The 21,163-nt window shown below is 38.9% G+C and overlaps 1 protein-coding gene across 5 annotated transcripts in view; it reads left to right on the top strand.

The window, feature by feature from the left end:
• MTCL3 (MTCL family member 3) overlaps positions 1-21,163 on the top strand; it is a 31,957-nt gene that overhangs the window by 10,413 nt on the left and 381 nt on the right. For 3 of the 5 annotated variants that reach the window (XM_041715151.2, XM_041715156.2, XM_041715157.2), the window contains 2 exons: positions 18,075-18,143; positions 18,771-19,946. In XM_041715151.2, coding sequence (XP_041571085.2) covers positions 18,075-18,143; positions 18,771-19,946 — 1,245 coding nt within the window. Of the gene's footprint in view, positions 1-18,074; positions 18,144-18,770; positions 19,947-20,578; positions 21,068-21,163 lie in introns of those variants that run through there. The other 2 variants (XM_072926857.1, XM_072926858.1) reach the window with 2 other exon arrangements.

Raw genomic sequence — 21,163 nt, 5'->3', positions numbered from 1 at the left:
GGGTTGTGATCTTTGCTTCATTGTGCGTAGAATAAGGGAGAGTATCTCTCTAAAGACAAAGAAACATTTTTGTTTCACAACATACTAAAATTATAATGACTGATTTCTGTGCTTTGATAATTTACTTGTGTACTTCTGCATATGTACTGCAGAAACTCAAAACTTTTGATTTTTAAAATCTATTTATGTACAACTGCCATGTGAAATTTCCTGCTCTTTAATAATGAACAGTGTCAGATATCAGAGAATTAAAATAAGACTCAATAGAAAATGTAAGAAAGAAAGCATAATGTTTTGATAGGTAGTCTCTAGGGCAGGACCAGAGCCAAAGTTCTCTCTTTGTGGATTCTCTGTTATTTCAAAAAGCATGGAGACTTGACTGAAAACATGTAGAAAAGATAAAAGCTAGCAGATGTGTTGGTTTAGAGTCAAATCTCGAGTTCTCCAGTGAACATTAGGGTGAATATAGACATGTGAATGTATTTGTCCATTAATATAAAGAGGTAATTGCAGTTTGCCTTCTTGATTTGGAGCTTTTGGAAAAACAAACAAATTATGATAAATTCTACAAATTAGGAATTGTTGTTGATGGCCACAGAAGTTTGCAAGCATCCAGGATTTGGAAGGTGTTCCAGCAATGCATAAATTTTCTACCAGTTACTTTTGCTTTTAGTCCCCTAAACTGCAGCTATTTGATTGAAAGTTATTCCTGCATATATCCACACAGACACACAAGATTTTTAATCTGTGTTGGTTTTATTTGTAGCAACTGCTGCTGATTTCTCCTTTAATATTGATTGCTATCAACTGCAATCCTTTTTGGGAAGCCAAAAACAAAGTAGAGGAATTGTTTCCTAGCAGGAAAGAGAAACCAACAGTAACTAGACGTAATTTTTCAGATATTAAAAAAAATTAACATGTTAATAATAATGACCATGTAATTAATTAATTAATTAATTAAACTTTCATTCATTTGTTGTTAACAAGTAAAGCCTAGCTAATGCTTGTAGACCTTTCTGATATCATGAACTAAAAACGAATTTGTTTGCTGTAGCTATGTAGCAAACACCCAGTTAGCTGAGGTTTAGTGGTTTGTTGTGAGACAGATGAAGTAGGAGGAAAATATGATAGATGTACTGGACCCTGGGCTTTACAAACCCTCGTTGCAATGCAGACATGCAATGGCAAGAAGCACAGTGGTTTTTTTGGGGACATGTGTCTGTCTGAATGGGTGTAGATTACTCTGTTCCAAGCTGGGCAGATACAAGGCAGCTCAGTTCTTACAGCAGCTTTAGGGTGGTGTTGTCAAGCCACCATTTTCTTCTTCTAAGCATAGACTTTTAGTTCAGATACAGAACCTGTGATAACCATGGTACATGAACCAGACATGTCTTTTGTCCCTTCAGTTCAGACTGCAGCCAGAGGAGTCTATGTCTCCCTACATGGGTCTTTGTTTTGCTGTAGTGGTGCCTGTCATGTCAATTTGGTTTATACACTGCATGGAAATGGAAGAAGGTAACAGGATCTGGGGAACTGGAGATGGGAGGAAGAATCTGAATTCTGTTCCTTATTTTGACACTAACCTGCTGTGGGACCAGAGGAATAAAATTACACTTTTCTGCTTATTCTTGCAACATTTGCCTGCCCTGTTTAAGCACAGATTAGCTCTTTATACACCTCTGAGTGTTCAGGCTGCATAGACATCAGGATAGCTGGAAATTTTACTATTGCAAAAAAACCCCAAACAACTCCAAAACTGACTCCTCCACCAAAAAATAACCCCACAAAGACCATCTCAAACCCACACTGTGAAAGATCTGATAAGATGCTGTCCCAGTCCCCTTGATCACCAATACCAGCTTGCCTCACTTTTCTAGGGTGACAATCCAGTATCTCTTCTTTCTCAGTATTCCTTTCTTTCTTTGAGCTCCTTCCTCTGCCATTTAACCACAGCCACTTATTTCAAGTCTTTCTTTTATAACTCAGTCTCACATTTTCCAGATTCTTTTACTCTGTTCTTGGACCCTCGGCCCCAGGGGAAAATGGGGGCGGGGGGGGGGGGGGGAACGGGACTCTTAGTCCCAAAAATAAAAAAAACTAAACTGTTGGTTTTTCCCCTCTTGGCAGGGCATCCTTAAAAAGAAAAATCCTAAAAAGAAGTCTGTCCATCCATACATTAGTTAATTTTTTTCTTATTCTGCTTCAAATATATTATCCCCATTTCTTAGCTACAACTTCTATCTACTGTGAAATTTTTACTTTTCCCCTGGTTCCTCCACCCCCTCATGCAAATCTGTCAGCTTCCTTGGTTTGTTCTGTTCCTTTCCTTGTTTCCAAGCCTTAGCTTGTCATTTTTTTGCATCTGGACTGAGAGCAGTGGAGGATCACTCTCTGTGCTAGGAAATAGCAACTGTATCACTGTGAGCACCTGAAGGAAGGTTTCTGCTTCTAATGCCTGGCTTCAGCTTTATCCAGACCCTCATGGAACAACAATTGCAGGACTAGCTGGCTTTGCCTTCTGGCCCTGGAGTTGGAACATAATCTGTCAGCTGGAGAAAATGTGCAGATTGATACCTGGCAGTGGGAGAGGGTGAGGTAATTTATAAGTACTTAATTTTCAGCAATTCAAACTGGTAAGCTCCAATGAATAATTACCTGGTAATATATAGGAGTGGAAAATTTCTAAAAAGTTATGTCATCCTTTTGATGAGCTAGGAAAGTATGAGATATACATTGTATATAAACACAAAAATGTTCAGGAACACAGACATATCAGAATGTCTCAAGAGAACAGTTGCTAGAATTATTTATTATGAGCAAACAAGAATATTGTCATCTTAAAAAAGAGCCAAACCCTTCTTCCTCACCTTTAGAGTTTTCATTAATCCATTGCTGCACTCCAGGCATGTGAGCTATCCTGACTGGTCTTTGTGATTCCAGTGAGGTCATAACTATGTGGGTGTTCATGGATTTCTAGCTTCTGTTTGTTGCCCATGCTGCATGCATATAAATCACTGGAGATGGATACTTAGTTGTTCTGGCCTAAAAGAGAAAGTTTAAGTCTACTCCATCATGCACATAATAATTGCACCTCATATTTTCATTTTTCCTCAGAGTTAGAGCCTAATTTCAAACAGCTGGTAATAGAGGGAGCAAGGTTAAGCAGAGTGAGATGAGAGGCTGCTGTAGCTGCTCGTCCTCACAGCCTCAGTGCAGTAAGTGGAACTCTTGGGAGAATTACAGTAATTTACTTGCTCCCAGCACCAGATGGCAGCAGGGGAGGATTTAATAGGGCCCTCACAAGACCAGTTCCTTCCTGTGTCTTTTGGAATTTCCAATACTAAGTCTATCAGCAACACTTTTACCAACAGTACCTTTAAGTGGAGAGTTTCTGTGATCTGGAATTTCAGTTTGTCGTCTCAAAAAAATGAAACTTGTTTTGATGAAGAGAACAACAGGATAATTAGGAAACTTTTCAAAAAGAGATGAGAAACAAATATCTTCCTGAGTTTGTACAGGACAAAGAGAAAAAAAGTCCTCTATCTCCAAGCACAGCTCAGTGATTTCTAAGCACCACATCCCAGCAGATGCGTAGCCCCCAGTCAGACTTGCTTGTGTGGTATGCTGTTACCTTTGGTGTCTTGCCTAAGTATTTTGTTCCTTTAAAAACAGTACTCAGCAGGGATGCTATTCATAACCTGTGAGGGTGTGATTCTGACATACTTTCTCAGAGCACCCTGCGATTTCACAGGGACTGGGATAAGCAGAGTTTGCTTCAGTTTGGTTCTTTGAATACGAGAAAAAAATCATAATGGAGAAAGAAATGAATCTCTGTAACAGAATCTGTTGTAGTAATTTTCTGAAAATGTCATGCCATAAGCAGGAAAAAAAAAAGTGTATTTCAGAAGCAGACAATTAAACTTCGCAAAATTAGATTTTAATTATCTATCAGGCATCAACAATTCACATGAGCCATTTGCTTCAAGAAATTTACTCAAAATTGAGTATAAACAGCCTGATGGTCAATAATAATGTATTCCAAAACATAGGTAATAATTAGGGAATTATTTCAAAGGAATAAAGCTCCTTAAATATCTTATTGTGAAGAGATTTTGTGAGTAAAGATGCCTGGAAGGGATATTTTTCAGTCATTGATGTTGGTGTGCTGCTTTGGGAATTTCTATTGAATGGTCTGAAAATTGACAAGGATGTGTGAAAGAAGTGGCAGGATTGATGGCTGATTGGGAAGTAATGATGGAGTGGCAGCTGTAGGAAAAAAATAGGTTTAGAACAGAAACTAATTTATCCATCACAAAAAAAAATACTGACCAGTTCTTTTGGATCTGTAAAGATAATGCTGCTACTCTGATTTCATGGGGATGTGAGAGTTCTTTCTTTGTGTCAGAATCTTATTTTATTTTCCTTTATCTCTGTGGTAGATAGCAGCAGCCATAGATTTGCAAGCTCTCTTGTCAAAGGAGTTACTGATATTATATACAGTCTCCATGTAAAATTAGAGTCTTTGCAGTAAGGTGTATTTTAAAGGGGAAAAAAAAAACAGTAATGACCATCTTAAAAAGAACCCAAAACCACAAAAAAACCTAACTGAAATGGAAGTATAGACTAAAACCTGAGCTTCCAAACACATAAAAACTATGTTTCACAGAAACGACATCAGTCCCAGCATTCTGATCTCAAGCACCTGAAACAATTTTTTTTTTCTTTTTTTCTTGGATCATTCTTTTCAAAGTTGTTCTTTGCTACAGAATTGCTTCCAGCAGACAAAGACTATATATACAAAGTAAATCAGGCTAAGGAAGGGCCCACACACTGACAAGCAGTTACTAAAATGTCCCTTAGATGGTTTTGACCTGGCTCAGCTACCACGGCTTCAGTGCTTGGGCATGATTTGGGGTCTAGCCTGGGTCAGAGCTTGTTACTGATTGACAATTTGGATGTGTTCCTGTTTGTTTGAAAGGAAGCTGTAGGGAAGTTCAGCTGTATTGTCATCACATTTGAAAGAAGATTGAATTGTGAAGAGCCAGTTGGCATCAAATCCTGAGAATTGTCTCTGATCATTTCATTTACTAGTGCAAAAACTAGGCAGAGGTTCTGTGACTTGGTATGGAGCCAGATGAGATGGCAAATGAGATGCAGAACAGCAAGTCCAGCCTGTTGCTGCCATGTGATTTCCTACTGCTGGGAATTACTTGGCAGGGGGCAATCACCTGGCATGCCCAGTTGTCTGTGGAAGTAATGGACAGGGTGGGAACTGTGGAGCAGGTGGTAGATGGTAACTGGTTATCAGAGAAAATTGTGTGTGAGCATGGACTCGCCATAGGGCAGGCAGTAAAAAATGTATTTCTCTTGATACAGACTTTGGGGTATGAATTCCTCGAGCTATAAAGGAGAAAGAAAACCTTTTTTTATCTCTTTGCTGAGTAGGCAGCCTCACTACTGACCTCACTAAGGCTGTCAAAATATGATTCCACATTAACAAATGGAGGAAAGTCTGGGAAATACAATATTAGACAGCTCTTTAATGGTCCTCAGTCACAGAAAAAAAATTTTATTTTTGTATTTCCCAATTTCGGTATTGCTTTACTCAATGGACATTCAAGTGTCCCTATATGCAATTTTAAGGGTACCAACTTAACCGCTCAATTGAAACAAAAAGTTGCCAGGTCACTTAAAAAAAATGAGCTCCCTTGTTTAGATGATTTTTGTTTAGCTCTATTATGTTATTTTTCACAGTATCAGAGACAGCATATAATCCACCCTGGTTCTTTTGCTGTTGTTTTGCCTAAATTGGTTTTGTCTGTTGGGTTTGTTTTTTTTTTTTAATAATACATTGTGTTTTTCAAATTCCAGCTCACATTTTTGCTTTGCTCATTTTTTCGTTTTTGGCAGGTGGAAAATTTATTTTTTGTTATAAGACACTATGTAGGATTTCTTTATACCGTAAAGAAAGAGATTGCATGATAGAAAGGACAAATTCAGTATCTTTTTACTGGTACAAAAAAAAAAAAACATGAATGGGAAAATAGATGTAGGCAGGATTCTCTAGATTTAAAGGAAATCCATATGACTTTGCAAAATTGCTTTCTCTTACTTGGAAGGCTTTATAGAGGGAGAACAGAGACATTTTCTAAGTGCTGAGCCAGAGGTCTAGATAGATGTTTTTGTATGGAATCAATGTACACCAAATGTCATCGTATTACTGGAAGTCCCGCCAAGGCTTTGATGAGTAATAGTTATACATGTTTTCTGTCTCTTCTACCACTGTATTTAGTCCTGTTTAAGTGCACCTGTCCCTTCAAAGAAACAGCTGAAATAACAGAGTGTTTGCAATGTGCTGATACAGGTCAAATATGAGCGTGTTTTAGATTGAAAGAAAAGTTGCCATAGCTCTGTTATTGTTTAATGTGTGTGGTCATTGCTGGTTTCAGGGCTATCCTTCTCGTAGTATTAAACTGAGCTTTTCAGAAACCCCATATGTAAAGAATTTTCTGTCTTTACATTCTCTGGATGTTCTAGCAAATCTATGGTTTCAGAAACCTCCAGAGAACTCTGTAGCCTGATAGATTTTTCAGTTATTCTGCACATGGAATTTCCCAATGCATCCTTCAGGTGCCCCTGACAGGAGTTTGGCAGAGCCTCACAGCTGTAGGTAGTTTGTGCTGGCTTTAGGAGAATAAATAGGAAGTAGCACCACGGAGGGAGGTACGTGCTGCTCTGCATTTTGGCTGAACACAGCTGTCAGTATAAGGATGGGAACCTTGTCCTGTCACAGTGCAGATGGCTGTTCTGGAACATGTCATGGGCCCTCAGGGTGTGACCTCAGTGCAGTTTCCAGTGTAAAAACAGGTGAAACAAATTGGCAGGACCTCAAATGGAACATGGACAGCAGAGACATACAATAAAGCTATCACAGGAATTTCTAAATTTACTATTCAGTACTAATTGTTCATCACTTTTTTCAGAGTAGTGGTTCTGAGAACTGAGGTGTCTGGCATAAATTTCCCAGTGCTTCCAGAATCAGAAAAGCCTAGAGAAGCAAGCATAACTTCTGGTGTGCGGCTCTCCTGAAGAAGTGATACTGTTTGTTAACTAGTATCCTAAGGGCTCATAGTAGGATACAAAAGATCTAGTGTGATACTCTGGCCTTTTGATGGGGCTTGGTCCTTCTCTTTTAAAAACATCTTCCCGTGTCCTTTTCCCTGCCATCACCCATATTCAACCCCCAAAAAATCAACCTAACAATGTTTTGTTGCAAGTGCTTTATAATGTCACTTGTGTTTGCCTGCAGTCCACTTAGAAATGAAAGGTTATGAAATCCAGATTATCAGTCAGGTTCAAGGTGGTGAATCAGATCTAAGGTTCAGCTGGAAAACCAGTGCACAGGTGTCCATGACTGGTGACAGGACCAACTGTGTTGAGCTAAAGACAGACTCACTGCATCTCACACAGCTCAAGCAGTCTCTGAAGCATGGACTGAGCTGAAATGGGGCTCCTGGGCCTGGGGGCACTGTGTCTGGGGAGGCCCCAAATCTGTGTTTCTATGAAATATCTGATAGGATGTAAAGAAGAAGGAGGCAGACTCTTTTCAGTGGTGTTCAGTCATAGGACAAGAACAAACTTTTGTGTGAAGGTGCTCAAACACTGAACTCATTGCCTATAGAGGAAGGAGATTCTATTTCTGGAGAAGTTCAAGACCACACAGGACATGGCCCTGAGAAGCCTGCTTCAGTTGTCTCTGCTCTGAGAAGGGGGCAGTGGGCTAGATCTTCAGAGGTTGTGAGAGACTGGAATATTAAATGATTAATGACTCAAAACATTTGTCCATTTGAGGAGGTGCCAGGGTGCTTTGCTGAGGCCAGTTGTGGGGGCTGGTCATAACAGAGGTCTCTTTCAGCCTCCGCTCTTCTGATCTTTTCTTGTTAATAACAAGCAGAATCTATTTTTCCATTTTGCAGTGGAGCATATGAGAGGTAGAAAACATCACTTCTGAATAGGGAGAAGGGAAATGGTTTTCAGGTTACTTCTGCTAAACAGGAGAGCTCAGGGTCTGTCCAAGCAGACTTTTTTACCTGAGGCAAAACACAGCGAATGAACAGGGGATCTGAGGCAGCTACAGGCTGCCAAGCAGGGCATTTTCCCTGTGGCACTGATATTGCACAGAGGTTTGTGCTTCTCCTTGTGTTCTGTGTTATACAGCTGTACACGTGTGTGTCTGTGTGCAAAGCGCTGAACTCTCCATCAGGCACATACCTCACGTGCAGTGAGGAGCAAGGCAGGAAGAACAAAGTGCAACAAGGGAAGTATTGTACACATACAGTGCTGGGGAACACTCCAGCAAATGGCTTCTGTGAGCCACTGCTCAAGGCAGCCAGCTGATTCTTCATAAACTGGCAGTGTGCTGGTTGTGCTTTACCTCTGAACTGTCCTGGAACAATATGACACTTCAGGGAGCAGGATGGCGTGTTCTGACCCTCTTCTTTTAGATCCTGTCATCTTTTAGACCCTCTCATTCACACACATTTATAGCTATATGCTGTAATATGTGTCACTTGACAGGGGGAATACCCAGCTATGGGCGTGCTGGGTTCTGGGATCAGCTCAGCAGCTTTTCTGAATCATATGGAATCAATGCTAGCCAGGAACAAGAGCACTAGGCTTTTGATGTTTCGGGCTTTTTTTTTTTTTTTTTTTTTTTTTTTTTCACTTTAGTGTTCACAGTATCAAGAAATGCATCCTGGCATTAGAGAAATTCAGATTTGATAATGTTTCATAGCTAAGAGTTCCAAGTATCGGATTTCTTATTTTGAAGTAAATAGCAATGGATTGAGCTCTTTGATGTGTAGGTGTACTTTTTTGAAGTGTTTTTTTCTGCTTATATTTTTTGACATATGATGTGGTTTCCCCCCTTTCCCCCTCATAGCTAGTATTAACAACTGCATATATCAAGATGTGTAGAATAAAACCTGCAGGTATCAAGTCTGCTTTGCTTTGCTTGATCCTGGTTGCATGATTGTTTTAATTGACTTTGGCTAGCTTAGCTAGGATAACAGCAAAGCCCTTTGCCTAGGTCACAGATGAGTACTTGCACTTAGAAGGTCTTTGCCATGCATCTGTTTCCTTCAGTGTTGTCTGAAATGAGAGGACTCTACCTCCCTGCAAGGCATGACTGATGATGACATCCAACTACCCTGATTACCAGCAGTCTTTTAAATTACAGGCTGGTCTAAATTATTTTAAATTTACAGATGCTAGCAGTTTAAATCTTTGATTAAATGATTAATTAGGAGTGTCAGTACAGTCGTCCAGAATGACTTTTGAAATGGATTATTGCTTTGCTGATACATATAAATACATTCAGAGGTTTATTTTTCTTGGGATGGGCTTCTAGGAGTGTTGTTGCTCAGTTTCCAAATTTTGATCAAGTTTCATGTGTTCTGAAATTACAAGGACAGAACTGTCTTATACAGTAAACCAGTCTGGTCTTCTGAATAATGCAGGTCATAAAATACCCCAGCTATTTTATTCAAGCTGGAACCTACTTTTCAGAAAAGGGTGCTGGTCTGTGTTAAAAATTGACTGTTGAGGACAGTCTACCACAGTTCTTCCTGAACTGTCCCAGGAACAGGTAAAAATTTGCACCTCCCTTCTCATCTAAATTTGCTGAAAGTTAGTTACGAGGCAGGAAGCATACTTTCTTTCTGTCTTGCTAAATTCAAGAGTCCAGCATCAATGTTTTGGTGGGGCTTTTTTGTTGGGTTTTTTTTTTTTTGTTGTGTTTGTTTTTTTTTTTTGGTTGTTTTTTTTTTTTTTTTAATCTTCATGCTTAGGGTTGATATCATTTAGCAATGTGAAAACTAAGCATTTAACCTCGGTTAGGAATTGACCTCTCTCAAAAGAGAAAGGTAGACACTTCTTGGAAGTGAATCTTTCCATTTGCCTGAGGCTGGTTTGATTCTGTGGAGAGGTACCCCCTTTCTAGTTACTGCACAGCAAGCATCAGTTTTGATATCTACGTCCCATATTAATAGACCTTTTGGTCACAAAATTACACCTCAATATAATTTCAGCAGATTATTGTCTTATCACCCTGCAGGTTCTCTTCAGAGATGTGGCTTTTCAAGAGATCTTCTCTATTCTCTAGGCAGTTCTTCTGTTGTCTTAGCATAGCTTTTATTCCTCATTCTTACATCTGTATCTTCATATTTAGTAATATTAAAACTGGTATTATTTTATTTCACAAAGGTTTGTGCCAGTGACCTTCTTTTTCAATATTTAGTGTTTCTCCAACCTTTACCCTGCAGTCTTTATCCTGTTTTTCTTTTATGGGTCGTCTTTCCAGTTAGTAAGAAAAAATGTTAATTAGAGTAGGACCTAGAATTGATTCTTGCATAACCCCATTAGGGCTGCTGTGGTATTAATTTGCAGGTGATTTGCTGGTTCAGTGACATTTATGATAAATGATGAAGAGTCAAATATTTGTTCATGGTAGCTAATTAAAAATACATTCCAGTGATCAAATATTTATAATGAGTGGAAGACTGTCAAGCTTCTTTTCAGAATGAGATTTTCACATTTCTAGCAAAGGGAACATTTAAATAATAGTTTTAGGTCAATCTATACATTAAGGTTTTAAGTCAGACTGAGAGTCACAGCTCCTTCCCTTGCTGGTTAACCATAAGTACCTGAGCAAGCTTCAGTTAGGAGAAAGAGTCGTTATTTCGGAGGACAGGACATGGGGATCAAGTGACATGGGGATCAAGGTCTTACAAGCTTCTTGAAGTTAGTGAATGTTGCAAATGAATGCTCTGATTTAATAATTAAAGAAATTTATAAATTATCAAAGTATAAGTTTGCGAAAAAAAGGGCTACAAGCGATTTGACTCTGAGCCAGGGGATCAGTGTTGGGGAGACTTAGGACTTGGCCTCTATCACACCAAAGTCCCCGTGGGTCTCTAAGGCTCAGTTCTAAGGGGTCCATTTCTATAAAGTTTCTTGGGCTTTGGAAGGGGGTCTTCTCTAGCGTTTTCCCGGAACTGGTGGAAAATTGCTGGAATCCTGTCATGTGAAAATTTCCAGGATAAACTTCTGATGATGCCTATCAGAATGCCTCCTGCTGGGGTCTAGTCAGACAAGAGAAATCCTTGGAATATACATTTCTGGAGACAGTGTCTTCTTGGTGTTTGAATCTTTATCACTTTGTTGGCTGCTGATGCCTACCAAAAATGCCTCCAGCTGGGGTCTTGTCAGATGACAAATCCTTTGGAATATACATCTCTGGTGATAGTGTAACACTGGTGTTTTGAATTTCTATCCCTTAGCTTGCTTGTTGCTTGACACTGGTTTTAGTATACAAAATGCTGTGGTTTTTAATTTCATTTACCACAAATTATTTTATAACATATATTACATATTACAGTGGAGCAGCTGGGCATGCTGCTCTAGCCAGGGCTGCAATATCCTCCCTCCCCTCATCTCCATTTTTGCATTGTTGAAATACCAAGAAAAGTATTGGATATAACCTAACCAGGTTTAGGTTATATCAAATCAGACTGGTACCAGAGTGAGAAAAGTAGGTGTGGGGCTGTGCAAACTTATAAAACACCTTCCTTCCATTTCAGCTCTTAGTCTCCATGGTTTATTTTTACTAGAGCACCTTCTTTACATGAGCTGCTCATCAAAATGTATTTAATTTGTGGCTGGATCACACTGGTGTAACTTCAGAGCACTGCAGTCTGATCCTCTGTTTTCAATGACCAAACTTTCCTAAGACCTTTGAAACTTCCTCATATGTCGTATTACAGAAAATACTTTTCAGCCAATTTACAAAGAGTTAGCTTTACAAAAGCGCTTCCCCAAGTAAACACAGACAAAAGAAGACACTAAGAGTAACAGAAGACTCCTCCTCATAGTCAGAGGCAGAGTAGTGATTGCTGAAAAGTAATAGCTGGATTTCTTTCTTATGTTAACAGAAAATCTTCTGGTCACTGCTCAGGCTTCAAGACCAAATGCTGATTTCAGAATTTTTCCTACCCGAATTCATCTTCAATTTTTCCTTCTTTTAAAATGAATGCTAAATTTTTTTTTTTTTTTTTTTTTATGAGATGTTCCTGTAAGTGGAAGTTGTCAGAAGTGCAGTCTCAGAGGGTGAGCTTCAAAGCTCCTTTCTCTGCTGTGTGCCTACAGATGCACATGGATGTGCCTGTGTTTGATGTTGTCCCACCCTGTGAATCCAGGTGAGGGACTGTAAGCGTTGTCTGTGCATTTAATGCAACTCTTGAGTATCAAATGGGCATGAACACCAATGGACCTGTGTGATCAGCCACAACTTTGCAGAACTGGCTTCTTTATACATTTCCAGCAAGCAGTGTAGAGGTACACACTACATGCAGAATCATTCTTATTTTTCTTCTCACTACTTTTCGTTTTTGATGCAAATCGTTTTTGTTGGGATATTGTAACTACACTCTGGTTAATATATATGCATTTGTGTAATTAAGGCAATGAACTTCATCTGGTTGCTGGCACTTTCCCATTCTCTTGAAAAATCTATTTGGAATCTCTTCTGAGATCTCCTTCTAAGAAGACTGAAAAGCTATGCATGTGGTACTAGGTGTGAGAAAAAACACTCTACATTTGATGAAATCTCTTATGTATTTAATTCAAAATTACCATATACATATCTGTGCCTGTGATTATTGCTATTGTTATGTGGTAGTGATTTTAACTATGTTGATGTGCTGTCTGTCGTGCTGTCAGTCCCAGATAAAGGCTGGAGCTGTGCATTGTACTAGGCATTGTGCAAACTCTGTCAAAAAGACTGAATCTCTTCTCTCAGAATAGACAAATAGCAGAGCTGGCAAATAAACACCAACTTAGGAAGCCCTAGGAAAAGTGTAACTAGCATCAGTATGCAGTACAATAACTTATTCCTGCACTTGCACTTCAAAATATTCATGATGTTGTGAGATCTTCTTTTGCATTTCAAGATGAGGGAGTCAAGTGTAAGATGATTGTGATTTCTGCATCCATAACAAAGCCTGGTTGGATAGCATTGGGGAAATAACCATGTATAGCTCTTCCATGTATAAGAGGTCAAAATTGGGGAAATAACCATGTATAGCTCTTCCATCTTTGAAAGGTTCAAATGGCAGAAGATCTCTTCCTCCTCAGAGAAATTGCTTTCACTGTTTTGTGATACCCTGGTGGATGAAAGAGTGTGTAATCACAGAAAGCACAGTATCAGTTTGTATGGCTATTTGACCGGGATGTAGTGAGAGCTTTGAAAAGGCAGTCTTTCATCTTCTGTCATTTTTTTGAATAAGGAAAAGAAGTAAGCAAATGTCATGGAAGCATAAATATGCTGCTTCAGTTATGCACTGCAAAGAATGCTTTTACCTAGTTATACCACAAGGGTTACTATGATATGCTCTAACAATGTGGTTTTAGTTCAAAGTACAAAATATTTCTCTAAAGTGCAAATATTGATTCTGATTTTCTCTCCTTTTGTATTTTTTCTTATTTAATTGATAAATAATAGTAAAGGATCTGAAAGTGATAACTGAAATAACTTCTAAATAAATGCAAATGAAATAATACAAATATTGAAGGCCAGATCCTCTTTTCTCTTCTACAATATGAAGTCATTCAACTAACTACATGAGAACCATTTTTCTCTCTTTAGTGAAGTAGTAAACATTGTTTTCATTTTGTACTGCTCCTCAGCAATGTTTTTTAAATAAACTAGTTGAAATATGAAGACTCTAATAAGGATATGTTTAGTGTTTGCTTTGCAGACAGATAGGCTGTGCTTTTTTGCATCTCAGTTATCCTCTGTTTTATTTGTGGTTTAATTTTGCAAGCAAGTAGAATACAGAAGTACTCAAGACTTCTGATCTTTAATGGTAGTGGAAGGAGCAAAGTATTGTATAATTCTGTGGACTTGTGCTAAAGACAGACAAAGCCAAGGTCTTCAGCTGGCAAATTGCTGGCAAATTTCACTATGAGTTGCAGAATAAGGAAGACATTTTAAAAACAAGGGTTTGTTTTTTTTTTTGTTGTTGGACAATATAAATTTTCAATTTGCCAACATGGATAGTGTCAATTTCGTTTTTACTACATTAGACCCAGTGGCAGAAAACTAAAAAAAATCTGTCTTGTGTCTGATTTGATCCAACTCCATGAGTTACACAGCCCTATTGATTTAAGGGAAAATGCAGAGAGAGGCTGAGGGAAAATTTACATTTCCCTGGTCATAGTCACTCTGTGACACATAGAGGTAAGTTTTTGCAGCCCAAAAATTGTTCAATATTCATCGACTTTTCAAGACTGTAAAGTGTGAAATGTTGAGTTTACCCTGATTTTCAAAAGCACTACAGATGTGTCACAGCAGTTTTAGGAGTCAGCTAACCACAGCCAGGTACAGCACAGTTTTGTGCAGATGAGAGGGTTTGTGGTAGCCGTGGAGATTCAAGAAGCTGTACACCCTTTGCACAGTTCTGTGAGGAGGAATAAAGGATGATATGAGGCCTCTGCAGACATAAATCTCTTGATATGTCAGGAATTCCTACCATGGTTGCCTACCGTGATTTTTAGATAATATACCCCTAGATCAGGCTTGAAATAATCAAATCTAAGCATCTTGAAAAATCTTGGTAGGTTTTGCTTAAGGATTCTTTATTAATTGCTGAGATATTTACTGTAACTTAGAATAAGACTAGAATATTTTGAGTTCATTTTATAGCTTTACTACTCAGTAGAGTCTGATGAAATTATCTCTGTATTGTGTTATTCTCTGAGTAGATTTCAGGTCTCTTTCCACCTGAGAAGCACTGAGCATGACACGTGATGTTAGGACTGCACATTTGGCTTGCAATTTAGGGCTGGCAAGAGAAGGATTGTGCCATCTTGAGAAGTGCTTAGCATCTCCAGCAAGACATTGGATAAACTCCAGTGAAGGTCACTGGAGAATTGACGCTGCTGATCACCGCAGCAGAATTGCCCTTTGTGTGTGATCTGGTTTGCATCTAATACAAGCCTTATCTGCAGTCTTATCTAGGCTGTGGACACTTCTGAATAGGATTTTTTAAATTATGTGGAAAAAAAACTATCTGAGCTCACAAACTCTCCTTCACAACAAACTCCCAAAACCAATTCGAGCACATTTTTCGCTACAGTTGAGAAAGCAGCAGAGGTGGCTTTTAGTGACAACAATGTACAGACAATTTTAGTAGTGTCCAGATTTGGTTTAGTATGAAGATTTGCAAGCAGGAGTCTGAGTTGCTATTTTTTTATTCTTCCATATGTTAGTTTGAACATTTTTTTTTTCCATTTTGCTATGATGAATTTCATTGCTTATTTCATTAGCAGCAATAATTTTTTTCGTGTTGAAAATTGAACTGGAAGACTGCACTGTACAAAGTTTGAGAGAATTGGTGGAAAGAGTAGCCACTGTAAATTCTGAAATACACATCTTGAAGAAACTCTCAAAAATGTAGTATTTATAGCAAAAATTTAATATTTATAGCAGAATATACTTATTGATATGTGCCATTCTTTGTTTAGTGTGATATTGCCATTGCCTCAGTACCCTGATGTGATGTAGGACACTGTGATTGTGAGGATATTTTCCGTCAGCTGAGATTGTGAGATCTTAACCTCTAGTCATCAGAAATTGTCTCATGTTGTTTTTCATATGAAAAGAGATCATACCAATTCCAGCTGGGCCTAATCTGCTTACCCACATCATCCTGCTAATTGAATTGTCCATTTCTTCATTGCTTTCTGCAATAAAACATTTGCTAAATGCTGGGATATTTTTTGGTAACAATACAAGCTCTGGAGAGTTGGTTGTAATTCAAGTAGAGCAGAATAGAAAGTGGTGCCTAATCATTACATAGCCACAACTGTTGTAATTAGAATGTTGCTATCCTGACTACTAAAAGGAACACCAAAAAAAAAAAAAAAAAAAAAAAATCAGAGCAAGAAAGGAGAAAAACAGGGGGATTTAGTTTCACATCAAACCTAGAAAAGTACTTTTTCTTATGTCTCTTATCTTATGAAAAGTCATAGGATACAAAAGAAGTTTCAGCCCAGCATTCCAGAACTTCCTTATTTCTGGAGAGATGCTGAGTTCAACAAGGTGAGCAAAAGGCACTTAGGCAATAAAGCAGAAATATAGTTTAGCTATAGCTTCTTTATTTCTTTATTTATTTAATATTATTATTATCAGTGGGTGCTATTGGCATAAATACAAGACAAGGAAAAATTTGCAGTGTAAACTGATTTGAATAAACAGGCTTTTTTGAAATGGCGATACATAGTGGTATAAGTAATGGTAATACAGAGGAGGAACCTACTCCTTTGAAAGTTTAGGGCTTTATAAACTTGCCAATTCTAAAAGAAAACAACAAAACAACCCTTTAAAAATCCATGTAGCATTTCTACAACAGGATAACTTGTGGGTGACTCTGGAAAAGAACCATTTTGTTTGTAGACTGGATTCCAAAGTTGCTGGGTTATACTTAAAGGGATAAATGAGTTAATTTAATGATTTTAATGTCTTTTCTGGATTCCATTAGAAGCCTGTATTTTACGGCTATCCTGCTATCTAGCTATGATCTTTGATTTGTTTCATGTTTGGTCTACTGAGAGCCTTCAATGTTTCCACAAGAGACATAAAAATTTGATTTACATGTGAATCTTTCTATGCTATTAACTTTTCCTTTTTAGTGAGCAGTCCATGAGTGTAGGAATTTTTAATAGACTTGATCTGCAGAAGGAAGAGGATGATTAGTACCAGCAGGCAAATAGTGCACAGGATTGTTATGTGCAGCATACCCACCCACTGTACTCTGTTTCTTGAGAATTATGAACATATTTTAATTCCCAGTCTGTGGAACAGGACAGCTTTTAGATGGAGATGGATTCTCCCTGGGCTGGTGCAGGGAAGAGTATGTTTCTGACAGGATGTTTCCACCAGAGCATAGTCTCAGAAGGAGATGGTGTTGGTTATCACTGTCCTGCCTTGGGACCTACAGTTTACCTGGAGAACACAAAAACTGGGAACAGCTGCAAGTGGGGTGTTATGTATGAACATATTCTCTCATTCGTGTGCCTCTCTCCTGCTGTTTTGTTGATGATCAGTATTGAATGTTGCCAGTGGGATGGTGGCAGCTTTTTTCCACTGCTGCTGCTTTTCCATAACAAAGTTTCTGCTGTCAGCATCTACAAGATTTTTGCTGGATACACTAGCTGGCTTCAATCTCATCCTGCTCTGAAAGCAGGAGCTTCTTTTCTACTCTCTTTGGCTATATAGCAGATATTAGGACACCAAAGAATCCCACTCATATGGTGTTTGTGTGTTTCTGTTCTTGAGCTGGTATGATTTGTTTCTCTTTACAATTCTGTAGTCCAAGCAGTTTTAAAAGGCATTTACTTGAATATGATCTGAAAAGAGAACAAGCCTAGTGAACAGAGCTATGTTTGTCCCTAGTGTACACTTAGGAAGGTGTGACTGCAGTACACTGCAAGCTCGAAGCCTGAGGGTGGGACACAGAGAAAGGTGTGCTTGTAGATGCACACTGGAGTCAGCTACAGATCTCAGTGACACAGTTTTATGCAGCTGTCCTACCGCGAAGTCCAGGACAAAGGTTTTTTTTAGAGTGCCCTGGCCCCAACAGGGTTAATATCAAATGGGGGAGCTGGGTTTTACTGCTTGTCTCAGCTTTCCCACCTGTAAGTTGTCACTTGGGATGCCCGTTTTCTTACCACTCTTGTCATATATTATACATTTTTAGTGCATTAGTCTTAAAATTTGTTGAATAAAAAAGGTAACAGGCTGATTAAACTAAAACCTTATTTGTGTGTCATTGCTATTTCATTTTTGGGCTGTGGTAACTTTCCTCTGTATTTGATGTCTCAAAAATTACAAGAAATTAATTCATTTATAGTTGCATTTGATTTGCTAGATTTTAAAATGAATGGCATACAAATTATATACATCTTTAGCATACCTTTAGAAAAATTCAGTGCATGTCCTTTTGTTGTAATTGCAGCAGTCACTGAAGAGGAGAGGAAGCAAAGACCTACCAAAAGAAAAAAAGTCTCAACAGACACCAACAGAGGTATGCTGCAAGTAGCTGTAGCCTTGATTTCTATGTGGAGACTTCAGGGAACTATGGAAATGGGGTACATGGTTTACATATTTGCACTTGGCTTGCTTTTTGCTTTGCCTTTTGTTTTCCTGTATACTGTGAAATGGAAGAGCTTGTACCCCAGATCTGCAGTCAGACACCACTAATCTCAAGGACTATCTAAACAAATTTGGTGCTGCAACAGAATGTACCAGCTTTCACCTACTCTGTATTTTAGGCAAAGTAAATGGCAGAAACAGTGACCCAAGATTTATAGCCTCTATTTGTGCTGACTTCAGGATTTTTTGAACACTGTAGTCTGATAATGTTGCAAGCATAGAAAATATAAGGTTTTTTACAAGCCCCCTTTTCCCACCCCCCAAGGTACTTCTGGGAACTGTGCAAATTTTAGTCACAAGTAAAATAGTATTTTCCCCTCTTTTAATTTATTGAGGAGTGAAAAAATATTGCAGGAAAATATCATAGTATCTAAAGCAATATACCTGTGATTGTTAATCACAATTAATTACAATTGTAGTTGTAAGTTAAGGCAATCCACTGGACGTCTTCTGTTTGACTTCAAGTTTCTTCAAATACTCCTTTTTCTTTTTTCCTAAGGATGACAATGAAGACCTGAAATGCCAGCTACAGTTTGTCAAAGAAGAAGCAGCTTTGATGAGGAAGAAAATGGCTAAAATTGATAAAGAGAAAGACAGATTTGAACACGAGCTGCAAAAATACAGATCGTTTTATGGGGATTTGGACAGTCCCTTGCCAAAAGGTGAAGCAGGTGGGCCACCTACCACAAGAGAAGCTGAACTCAAGCTTCGACTGAGGCTTGTGGAGGAGGAAGCTAACATTCTCGGGAGGAAAATAGTGGAACTAGAAGTAGAAAATAGAGGACTGAAAGCAGAGCTTGATGATTTAAGAGGAGATGATTTCTCAGGGACCACTAACCCACTCCTGGGAGAGCAGAATGAATCCCTGTCAGAATTACGACAGCATTTGCAGCTAGTAGAAGATGAAACAGAATTGCTGAGGAGAAATGTAGCTGATTTAGAGGAACAAAACAAACGCATAACAGCTGAGCTGAACAAATACAAGTACAAGTCTGGGGCCCATGAGAGCTCTAGGCACCACGATAATGCCAAGACAGAAGCGTTACAGGAGGAGCTAAAAGCTGCACGAATGCAAATCAACGAGCTGAGTGGCAAAGTCATGCAGCTCCAGTATGAGAACAGAGTCCTAATGTCCAACATGCAGCGATACGACTTGGCTTCCCATCTGGGTATCCGTGGCAGCCCTAGAGACAGCGATGCGGAAAGTGATGCAGGAAAAAAGGAGAGTGATGATGATTCCCGCCCCCCTCACCGCAAAAGGGAAGGTCCCATAGGGGGGGAAAGTGACTCCGAAGAGGTGCGCAACATTCGGTGCCTGACACCCACGAGGTCTTTTTATCCAACGCCGTCTGGGTGGCAGAAAAGCTTCACTGACAGGCAGCAGATGAAGGACATTCGCTCTGAAGCGGAGCGGCTGGGCAAGACAATAGATCGCTTAATTTCCGACACGAGCACCATCATCACAGAGGCAAGGATTTATGTGGCTAACGGGGACCTCTTTGGACTGATGGACGAGGAAGATGATGGCAGCAGAATACGTGAGCACGAGCTTCTGTACCGGATCAATGCGCAGATGAAGGCCTTCAGGAAAGAGCTCCAGGCTTTCATCGACAGACTCGAAGTTCCAAAGTCTTCGGACGATCGAAGTGCAGATGAACCTTTGTCAGTGAGTCAGGTAGACTTTTACTTATTACGGCCTACAGGTAAAAAGGCTCTGCCAAGCAAATTAAACCTCAAATTCAATCTATGGCACAAAAAGAAAATTCTTTATTCTATGCAGTGGACAAAAATCACTGTTTCTTATATTACTTGAAATCCTCATTTGGCCATATGGAAACATATTCTACCAACAGAGTTGTTTGTGAACAGTGAATAAATCTGATCTGAAAATCAAAATTATGCTCTAGGAGGTAGACCATTTTACTCCTTTCTGGCTGTGCAATTGCATTTGATAGAGTTGGGCCTTCATTGCCACTAAAGGCAGTGCAAGCAATATTTTTGGTACATATGAACATGATTCATAAATGGACATTATTGTTTTCTTAGTGGATGGGTTCCTATTAAATGAAAAAAAAGGAAAAATTAATTAATTTTAAGCAGGAGGAAATACTAAATTTTGAAAACTAGAGAATATGGCAAACCACAGATTAAAAGAAACCATGCAAATCTACTTTATGGAGTCACAGAGCCACGCAGTAATGTGAATATTGTAATTGATGTAATAGATTGCATCTTGTTGAAGGCCTGTTGGTCACTGCTTGCATGCAGCAGTAACAAGCATCTTTGTTGTGGTTTGTTTTTGCACAGAATTGTTTCAAACAGGTTTTGGGGAGAAAGCTCCTTGCTGACTCAAGATCTTTTGCCATGAAAAATGAAAATTACCTACCCTTATCTTATCATGCCATCCTATAGTTGGCATATCTTGTTATTGCTAATGAAGTTATCCAATGTTTTGTAAGTCTCTTGCTGTGTTAATTTACTTTGTGTTGTCTTGCTAGTTTGCAGTCAAAGTAGTTGCCAGGTGAAGCTGAAAGCTGCTCTTATTCCTATGCTGACTAATTAGTCTTTTGTTTCCTTGTATCAGAAAGTCACAGACGCAGTGAGTTTAAAGCTAATCAATTACTATACATGTATTGCATGAAATCAAACAGAGATGGCATTTAGCATGCTCACTTTCTGATTTAGCAGTAGTTCTGAGCTTGTGGAGCTCCCATTAGCTTAAAGGCAGAGCACTGCATGGACCTACACAAATTTAAATCAAACTAATTAGTATTTTCTCTAAAAAAATAACAACAATTGAACACTTAACAGTTGGACATTTCAGGGCTTGACCACGCAGAACTCCTACTGAAGTAAATGGGAGATGGGCACTTGGTCCCTCCACAAGCATAG

Source organism: Taeniopygia guttata, chromosome 3 (genome assembly GCF_048771995.1).
Source record: "Taeniopygia guttata chromosome 3, bTaeGut7.mat, whole genome shotgun sequence".
Taxonomy (NCBI): Eukaryota; Metazoa; Chordata; class Aves; order Passeriformes; family Estrildidae; genus Taeniopygia; species Taeniopygia guttata.
This window is presented reverse-complemented; position numbering and strand designations above follow the sequence as displayed.